Below are 10,882 nucleotides of genomic sequence, written 5' to 3'. Positions count from 1 at the left end.
TGTGGCCATGGGACTAAGCACTTTATATTTAAAATCTGAACGTTTATGTAGATGTACGGGCCAAAAAGGGAGAAAGTGCAAACACTATGTTGAGGTTCATCCATGACGGTCATGACAGATGACCGTCTTGGATCCATGGCTAGAGCTTCAGAAGCCTACGGCTAGTCTACTTACCACGAGGGTGTCCTCCAGATGTAATGTGCTCCAACTTGCAGATGTGCTACAATATAACTAGCAGTGCTAGTTATGTCTAGCACATCACATTTGCATTTGGTTAAAATGTTGTAACATTTTAAACCATTTCAACCAATCAATGAACATGTTTAACCAATCTGTATGGTAGAGTAGGCATACCTGACCTACCCCCTAGCCCTAGAATGTCTATGATCTAATCTTACATACATTTCATGTATTTAAAATACATGAAATGTATGTAAAATCACAGACATTCTAGGGCTAACCTACCCCCATGCAAATTGGTTGTTTCATTCATTCAAATACATTTCTGATTGCTAATTTGTCAGCACCACTGCCTTAAACATGTAGTGTTGCCCAGATTGCAGCTTTAAATTAAGAGTGTACGAATGGATAAACGAACACAGATCATTTTACTATGTAGCACCCAATGACTATATGGCTAATATAGTCATAAATCATTAGATTAGCTTACCTTACCCCATCATAATAAAACATACTCAATTAATTCACAACAAATACCAAACCTATTATACCCCCAAATGTAAATACAAGAAATAGCCTGTAATTTAACTTGATAAAAGTATTGGGATTCATGTTCATAATCATCATTTCTCTATCAATATCCATAAGGGAACACAAATAAACTAGAGAAGACCACCTACTTTGCTTAACTTTCAAAATGTTTTCAAAGAGCATTTAAACACCAAACATGCATTTTTCATTATATATTCTGTCGTATATTTACAGATATGCATGACAAACAACAGTTTTGTATTTGTGTGCACTTGGCCATTACCAGCCAGATTGGTTACAGACCCAGGCATATTGGCACTTGCAACTGACCTCTCTCTGAGGGTCAACACTCATAACCTCTCCACTATCTCCACTTTTGCTCTTATACTTCACAGTCTGCATCACTAATAATAATATAAGTTAAACCATGGGTTCCTTAGTGAAGTTTTTGTTTTTTTAATTAAGACCAATTCTTTTTAGCCCTTTTTAATAATATTTTGCACTTTTTTGAAAACGTTTTGAAATAATAAATAAAAAACAAAAATTAAGAAATGAAAAATAAGGGAATATTTACTCATAGAAAATTTGACCCATAAAAATGTGTCCGCGACCCATAAATGGGTCCCGACCCAGTGTTTGGGAAACAGTGCTGTAGGGTTCAATTCCTCCACAGTGCCTCTGGCTTGGCCATGTGCTCCAAAGAATGGCGTGTTCATGGGTGGGAATTCTCTGCCGCAGCAATAGCAACTCTACAGCACTTGTTCTCAACACCAGGTATGTAGCAATGAATGAGTTTAATTTTATAGTGTAGAGTGGGGTCCTAAAGATACAAAAAAAGAAATAGATCCATTTTGTACACCCTCAGACTTTCAGACCCATGGGGGCCCTTTTGGACCCCTGGTGGGCCCCAGACCAGATGGTGAGAAACAGCGTCCTACAGATTGGTTGGGACTTCTGTTCATAGAACTTAGAAGGATAGAGACACACGGGGACTACAAATTTCACGCCCACTTTTGAGACAGCGCTGCTACTCGAGGTCCGTTAGAACGTTGAACTGCAGCTGCCAATGCATTCCCTATGAGAGGATATGAAAGTTAGCCTACTTTTAAAATTATCCTGCATTAACTGAAGACGATATTGATTTAAATAAAAATATGTTTCCAAATGTATGGAGTGTCTTTGTCAACATATCTTCTTGTTTTCTTAATAGTTGATGTGTTTCACATTTAATTTGCCACTTTAACGAGTTACCCATAATGTTAACACAGCAGAGGGTAGACAGCAGACAGACAAGTTGTCGCATTTCAGTGACATCACTGTCTTTACGAGCGCCGAGCGCCGACCAGTGGCGTACCCACTGTAGAGGCAGGAGAGGCGGTCGCCTGCCCAACTAAGATCTCGCCTCCCCTAAAAAAAAAATAACCCGAAAATGTGTCATTGCGTGCTTAATGTCCTCAAAGTCACGCATCCAACAAGCTTTGAACTGAGCAGATTGGACCTTCTGTTCCAGAGATAATGACCAAAACCTATTGAAAACGGCCACTTTCGCCAGTTTTCTGGGTATTGAAAACCTCAAGGGATGCGTCCGTGACGTATATACCATGCGACCACTTAAACTCTGGATCTCCGATGCTAGCGGTTTTGACATACTGATGGAGTATATTGTGGGTAGTATATCGAGATGAAAGATATGGGACATTAAAAAGGACAAATTAAACAAATGGGACAGATTATTAGAACACAAAAAAAATCGCTACAGCCTCAGTAGTTAACCAGTGAAATGACGGTATTTTACAATGCCTCTCATAGAGATTGCATTGAGAGCTGCAGTTCATCGTTCTAACGGACCCCGAGTGTCAAAAGTGGGCGTGGATTTGTAGGCCTTCCGCTTCCGGCCGTGTGTCGCTATAGCTAGTGGCTGGTGACTTATATTGACTAAAATAGGGCATAGCAGTGGCGGCCATTTTCTGGTTCCACTTCCAAAACTATTTATATCAATGTTAAGCCTAGAATCAAGCCATCCAGGGTCCTGGTGAATCATGACCATAAAACGTTTGATTCTGTGATTTTCTTTTGTGAAAACGGCAAAACAAAGGGTATTTATTAAATATAGTATATCATATAATTACCGGTAAACATAAAATAAAATAAAATCTCAGAAAAAAATGTTTTATGGTCATGATTCACCAGGACCATGGATGGCTTGATTCTAGGCTTAAATGGATTGATATAAATATTTTTGGAAATGTCAATGGGAAAAATGCATTGACTATTTTGAAGTGGAACCAGAAAATGGCCACCACTGCTATGCCCTATTGGGGAGAATAGGAAAAAGAAAGAAAATCCCACCTGGAGGGTTTGGTAATTGATCACAACCTGCTGTATTGGTCATCTGTTTTATGCTCAGCAAAGAGTGATGAGAATCAAACATGTTGTCGCCAAATAATGTATTTCATAAAATCAATACAATCTTTTAATCTCTTAATCTTTTAAATATTAATACATTATATTAATCTTTAATATACACTGAATTCAACAATGTTAAAATGTAGAAATACTCCATGCTTGAGGTCTCTACTGTTTATCTGTCACATCACATATTTGCCGGACCCAGGGGGTCTGGCTTACATGAGGCTTTGTACCTGTTTTCTCCATACATGGGCATGGTCACTTTGTCCTTAGGCCCCAGCCATAAAAGTCTGTCCCCCTTTCTTCCATACATGGGCATGTTTTGTACCTGTTTTCTCCATACATGGGCAAAAAACAGGTTTTGGTCACTTTGTCCTTAGGCCCCAGCCATAAAAGTCTGTCCCCCTTTCGTCCATACATGGGCATGTTTTGTACCTGTTTTCTCCATACATGGACAAAAAACAGGTTTTGGTCACTTTGTCCTTAGGCCCCAGCCATAAAAGTCTGTCCCCCTTTCATCCATACATGGGCATAGACACAGGCTGACACGTCATGTGAAGTCTGGGTCTGGCAGAACCAGGTCTCCTGGTCTTGTTTAAGTTACATTTGTTCATCTGTACAGATCATACATCATGTCTTATACTGAAGATTCCATAACCGTGGAGTACAGAAGACCTTACTGATGTCCACTTTATGTCTCACATTAAGGAAGCCAGAGAGTATGTTATTGAACTTTTGATTTCAACCTGGTTGACTGGAGTGCATGTTACATAATGGTTCACCTCTTTGCCTTATATTCAGGTATGAGTGTCCCTTTTATGCCCATGTATGGAGATCATAGTACTGACGTCATAGACTGGCCTCCAAGTGCAATGAAAATGGGTAGTGCGCTAAGGACTCTGACAACAGGTAATGTCTGATAACCGGAGGGAGATCACTGTTGCTGCCCTAGTGACGTTTATGGCTGGGCTGGGGCGGTGCCTGTCAGTGGGTGGAGCCTGGCTGCTCCACTGTTCGCCTCATCAGAGAGGTTGAAAACGTTTAGGCCTACTTGGGGTGGAAACGTGCAACATATCCTGAGGTTAAACATCAGCAGTGAAATATAATTCATGTAAGCTGCACTGATGACAAACCTTTGAATCAAGGTGTGCTTGAATGGTGATGGAGAAGAATGGTAACTATTTAAATCGATGTTAGATTGATAAGTGGTGAGAAGAATCAGAATCATCTTTTTTCAGTCCTGGAAAAAATAGGTCAAAGCTATTTTGGTGTGACGGATTGCGAAATAGGATGTTGATGTCTAACAAATGATTGCACTTTGTCATCTTTACACAAGCTTCACAGTTAACCAGGGCTTTGTAAATCGTGTGTTGCAGCCGTCAGGATGCAAGGAAGCAGGGGGATTAGTCTCGCATTGCCAGACTTTCAGAGATCTCTGCCTACTGATTCTGTGTGGGCTAGACGTGGTTGTAAGAATTCTGAGATTAAAAAAAACCCTGCATTGCATAAACAATGCAAACGATGGAGGGCTTCCTTAATCTGGGCGGAGGCATTCAGTCAGAGTGGTTAAAGCAGTACGAGGCAGGTAAAACATTTTTTAGCAGCCTCTGCTGGTCACTTTAGTTTTTTTGAAAAAGTTTCGTAGTATAGCTTTAAGGCGATAAAGGCATGTCCTGAAAGAAACAGTGGGCGTAGCTTTGTCACCGGTTTCCGACCAAGACAATATTAATGAATTTAAATGCATCCAGATGATTGGCAGCTGTTGGTCTAGTAGTCCAGAGAGGGGCCGCCATGGAAACACGTAACTCCATAATTGGTGCAGCTGGTAACGTCACAACACGTCATGAATTGTCTATATATAAGTGCAGCAGGCGCATAACTGAACATGTGAGATAACAAAGACCAAATAAGAAGTAAGGCAATTGAATATATAATATTGTGAAAGCTTTTCAACAGGAGCTCCTGTCAAAAGACGGTAATCCAACTATTACTGTGAAACTAACCACTTGCTAACCAACCTAGGTTATCTTCCGAATGGAAAACCAATCTTATAGTATGTTCGCTCAGAACGTCCCAGCTCCCCTTGACCCCTTTGGCGATTCAACCAAGGATGGCTGCCTCCCAACTGAGACACAAGACAACACCCACAGTGTCCAGCAGCAGAATGGCACAAATACCCCTCAGCTGTTACACCCACAAGTAGTAGGAGGACACCCGCAGGAGGTAGTAGTGGGCTCCACCACTACTGCGCTGCCCGGGAACACCCCCCTCTACACCAACCCGCATACCCCCATGACCCTCATCACACCCGCCACACCAGCTTCAGAAGGATCTGGGATACGGCCAACGTTACAGAACATAGTATCTACAGTGAATCTGGGCTGCAAGCTGGATCTGAAGACCATCGTACAGAAAGCCAGGAATGCAGAGTACAACCCCAAGCGTTTCGCTGCCATCATCATGAGAATACGAGAGCCCAGGACCACTGCTCTCACATTCAGCTCTGGAAAGATGGTGTGCACTGGAGCCAAGAGTGAAAAGCAGTCCAGGTTAGCGGCGAGGAAGTTTGCCCGTGTCGTGCAAAAGCTGGGTTTCCCTGCCAAGTTCTTGGAATTTAAGATTCAGAACATGGTGGGCAGCTGTGATGTGAAGTTCCCCATAAGACTAGAGGCACTGTTTCTCACACACAGACAGTTCAGCACCTATGAGCCAGAGATTTTTCCAGGGCTAATCTATAGAATGATCAATCCCAGAATTGTCCTGCTCATCTTTGTGTCTGGAAAGGTTGTGTTGACAGGTGCCAAGGAGAGAAAAGAGATCTATGATGCGTTTGAGAACATCTACCCCATCCTGAAAGGTTTCAGGAAAACAACGTAGAGTAGACCCCTGCTCTCCTCTACCCTCTCCATCAATGTCTCTCTTTATACATTGGACTGTCATAGAAGCTGTTTTCAGGTATGTGATTTTATTTAATTCATCAATCCAAGCATCCAAGCTTCAAGAGTAACTGCCCTTCCCAGACTCATAGCTGCGCAGCAATGAGTCTGTGGAGAAAGATGGAAAATAGCAAGACGAAAACGACCAACGAGAAATACAGCAGAGGATCAAAATAGGACTGGACCTACGTGCAAAGTTTTGTTGATGCTACTCATATGCTGAGTTGACAGTTGCCAAGTATTCAAAACCTTGCGACTCAAAGGGTAGCGCTCTTCATACCTAGTTAACCAAGCACATGCCTTTCTATATCCGCAAATATAGCCACGCAAAAGTGTATAGTTTAAGGGAACCCCGTGCAGAGTTGAACTTTCATTTGCTTAAAGTCTTTTGTATTACTCAAGCCAGTTTGGTACCACAGAATATAACTCATCTACACCCTCAGTTTATGTACCAAATGTCTAATAAATGTGACCAATTTAGGGTGTGGGAATGTGTCGTCACTCTATGTAAATGATGTAACACCCTTTTTGCGCCGTTTTTTCCACAGCTGGCCGCTGGCTTTGAGATTGCCGAATAGGCTACTTATTAATTTGTTTAACTGTTTGTGAGATTCAAGTGACTTCTAATCTTTATATTCCTCAGAAGTACAAGCACTCACAGCACACACAAGACACAAAATGTTTGTGTCTGATATCAGTGCATGTTGTCCTGCCCGCCCACCCATTAGAATTAGACAATTTTGATATAGGATAGGATATGTCAAACCCGCCAATGTATTTGGCTGGGCGTTATATGCAGATTTGTGAGCAACACTGCACGAGTGAACATTCACGTGCACGTTTTTTTTTTACCTTTAACCTAACCTCACGTGTCAGTCTCAAATGTTTCACTTTACAAATGTTGTTTCTTATGAAGAACCATTTTTCTCAGTCTCTCTTTCATGATGCACATTTTTTTTTCTTGGGGGCTTTATGTAGACTTTTGACTCATCTAACACATGATCACCACAGTGTTAGGATATACAGTTGCAATAGATTTCTCAATACTCTCTTTAGATTTGTACTGGTTAACTCATCAATACTAACAGAAAATATATTCTCTACTGACAGAATGCTCAGCCTATGGTCCCTCAGCCTTATGTTCCCATATCCCTTTCTTCCCTCAACACCAACCCTAACCTAGCCTGGCTCCACCCCCTGAATCGTTTGCCTCGCATTCAGGGTCTGGTGACGCTGTCGAAGGCGGGTGTTTCTCGGTTGAAAATCTGTATGACGAATCGGGATCGGGATAATCCAGTATGAACCAATCGCCAAAGAGTCCCACTTTAGCCACACCCCCATCTCAGAAATCGGCTGCACTGAGAGGGCTTTCAGACTGAATAATGGAGTAAAACTAAATGAAAATTCAGGCTGAGTGTCAGGCTAACCCTCACCCGAAGCCTAACCCAAACCTCCTCAAGCCTAACCCTACAATGGGGGAACATAGACTGACCCCTGCTCATACCCTGAGAACAACAGCCCAATATTGAGCCTAAACTTAAGCCAACTAAATCAAAACCATATCATAGGACTGAGTAAACAAAATATAATGTTAGGCAAAACAACTTAAACATGAGTACATAGTAAGATCCTCATTGTTTAACTAAGAGCGTACAAATCAATATAACCAAATAATCCCATGAAAATTAATTTATACTTCATGACACATGACACAACTAGAAAAGTGTGCTCAGAGTGTAGATCTCCATCAGGCTGGGTCGTTCGATGCAGCTGTCAGGACAGGATGAAGCAACAGAAGCATGGACAGAAGCTAAAGCGTTTCTGGAGGTGTGCTCTATAGAGGCCCCTCAACAACATGTCATTACAATTTGGGGATGATTGGATGTTGCCGTTTAGTTTTTTTTTTTTTAAATAGGCCCCAATGTTATGAATGTAATTACAGGCAAAGGGTATGGAGTATGAAAACCCTGTTTCATTGTCACATGATGCATGAGAGCATTTGTGCCTATTTTGTGCAACAAACATTTGTAGCATTTGTGGGGGGCAGATCGAATGCTGAAATCCTGATGTGAGGCTTTTTTTTGCAAAACAGGGCCCTCCCGCTCATATCGCAAGCCAATTGTAGGCAATTGAAATGGAATCTGATAAATCTGACTAATAAATCTTGATCACATGACTCCAGAGAGAATGTGTTACCAATTTGTGTGTGCCTTGGACAAGTGGAGCAGTACCAAAACGTGTGTTGAAGAAAATGCAAAATTGCGGAAGGTCTTGTAAGGTGGCCTACATGGGAGGTAGCATCATGATCAGAGGAATCCAGGCGGAAAAATATTATAAACTAGAAAATGTGCTCCTCGGAGCACAGGTCTCCACCAGGTCAGGTAGGTATGATATGAGTGATGTCATCATGTCATCATGTGTCTCGCTAGCCAATCACAGCTGGTGACAGACGGACACACACACGGACGAACGGAGGGTAAAACATACTCTCCTCCATGCCTTCGGCCTGGCGGAGACAACTATGATTCCAGAGTTATAGGCCAAAATGTGAAGTGGCCTGTTATAGCACCATTATGAGGCCGAGACACACACACACACACACACACACACACACACACACACACACACACACACACACACACACACACACACACACACACACACACACACAACCATCAAGGGCATTGCCACTGACAGGCTACTGTAGCAAAGAAGCTAGTCATGGCTAGTCAGTAGCTTGCCTGTATGGGACAGTGAAGAACCAGAGTATGGTGAAGTGATCCACTGCAGGGGGGCCAGCACAAATGATCCCCAGATCCTCAACAGACAGGTCTGGCCAAAGAGGAACAGCTAAAAGTCCATGGCTTTCAATAGCTTCCTGCAACCCTCCCCTCCACTCATTCCTCCTCTAGTCCTGATTCTGAAACACTTCTTCACCCCATCCTCATCTACCTCTCTTCCCCCACTCCCCTCTTCTATGCTCCATGACCCCCTCCCTTCTTAGGGGATCATATTTGACCTTTCAATCCCATCGATGGTGGTACTTACAGTATGTAAGTGTAGAAAACAAGTGGGCTGGACAATTTGGTGCTGACACCCTGCTTGAAACCAGGATCCAACAGGGATGTCTTGGTCACTGTACCTCTTCTAGCACCCCTACCAGTAACAGTGTGTCTTACCTCATGTACTGATTACCTTTGACATCCAGGATGGAGCTCTGTAACATCAATATTTCCCTAGACTAGCAGAAGACCTCTGAAAAAAATGAAACAAAAGGCATGTTTCTATCATAAACTGTCGTTTATCCAAATGAAAAAAAGTTATTCAAAAAACACAGCCCCCTCACGCATTAGAACGATATCAGTCAACCAGAACCAGGGAATACGTTTCAAATGAGTCTAACGTGGTTAAAATGGAGTTTGAAGTTACACTGGGTTTATGTAGGAAGGGTCCGGTGCGTGTCTGATAAAATGAATATTAAATATCTAAATATTGAATCAAGCCACTTAAAAACTGTCTGGTGCACACAAAAGTAGGAGTAGACATTAAAATGACCCCAGAAGTGTTTTAAGGTGAAATACCCCTTCAACTGAAATAAAAACTAAAAACAGGGCTTTACAAAAAAACTAAAACTAACTCAAACTAAAATGCCATAAGTTTTAGTCTTTGTCAATGTTTCTTCAAAAATAGAGACAATAGCAGATCTAATCTCGCTCCTGACTACCCCATATTACAATAAAAAACTAAAACTAATATAAACTAAACTAAATAAGCCTTTTCATAAAAATAAACTGAATTTGGAAACCCAGGTTATAAAATAATTAAATACTAACTGAAATTGAAGAGAAAAATCATGTCAAAAAATTCTTAACTAATGGAAAACTTGCTGCATATAGAGCCCCTCTAGCACAGGAATCCTCACCTTGGCAAGGGATTCTCAGCAGTAGCAACATACACCACCTTCATCACAGATGTGTGTTCACTGTTCACCTCATCAGAGAGGTTGACTACATTCGTTTGGGGCAGGAACGTGCAACCTAAACGTCAGCAGTGAAATATGAGTTATGCAAGCTGCTCTAATAACAAACCTGTGAATCAAGTTATGCCTGAATTGTGATTTTAAAGAATGCCTAGGTTCATGATAAGTGATTAAGGTTATTTCAGTCATGAAGGTTATTTCTACTTTGTGAAATAGGCCGTTTACAATAGGCACCACACCCATCAGTTTGCAAAGGAAAGACATACAGTATGCAGTTTGATATCATGCTGCAAAACTGTTGCATGACATAAGCTTAACAGGAAATATGTGGTTTTGATGTACTGTAGATTCTTATTGTGAGTTACATTGACTAGTGACTACATTTATGTGGCTACATTTTCCTGTTTGCGTGCCATTAGAGAGGCATGCGTTTCAATTTGTAGACTACTTTCAAAGAACTCTGAATATGACATGGATTTATTACTATTAATATTGACGTTTCTTTCAGTCGGAGCCGTCAACAGAAACTGAGAGCCACAAGTCATTTGAGGAATTCTTTTTCTAAGGGATAAGATGTGAATAAATGTTTTCTTGGGGGTGCAAACTGAATGATCAATTGAGATAACTTGCATGCATGCTTTTGTGGGTTTCATGGGCATTTGTCCCTCTCATTGCAGTGGAGTAACAATGACAAACTTCACAGCTTATTTTGTCCATGGGCCACAGTGGTCTAGCCTTGGATCCTTCCCAACTAATAAAACCAATAAGCACAACATCGGCACCATTTGGTCAAACATGGTATTTTTGCCATACTCAGACATTATCATACAGAACATGTCATGTGTGC

General features: G+C 41.5%; 1 protein-coding gene across 1 annotated transcript; it reads left to right on the top strand.

Moving 5' to 3' along the window:
- Positions 1 to 5,175: 5,175 nt before the first annotated feature.
- LOC308090739 (uncharacterized protein) lies at positions 5,176 to 5,997 on the top strand (the record flags this gene model as incomplete). The annotated part of the gene is made up of 1 exon (XM_080436003.1): positions 5,176 to 5,997. The coding sequence occupies one exon, from the start codon at positions 5,176 to 5,178 to the stop codon at positions 5,995 to 5,997; it is 822 nt and encodes a 273-aa protein (XP_080292129.1).
- Between the last annotated feature and the right edge of the window lie 4,885 nt (positions 5,998 to 10,882).

The sequence above is a fragment of the Gymnoscopelus braueri genome (genome assembly GCF_963280865.1).
Source record: "Gymnoscopelus braueri genome assembly, chromosome: 8".
NCBI classification, from domain to species: Eukaryota; Metazoa; Chordata; class Actinopteri; order Myctophiformes; family Myctophidae; genus Gymnoscopelus; species Gymnoscopelus braueri.
The sequence above is the reverse complement of the archived record's forward strand: the minus strand, read 5'-3'. Positions and strand labels throughout refer to the sequence as shown.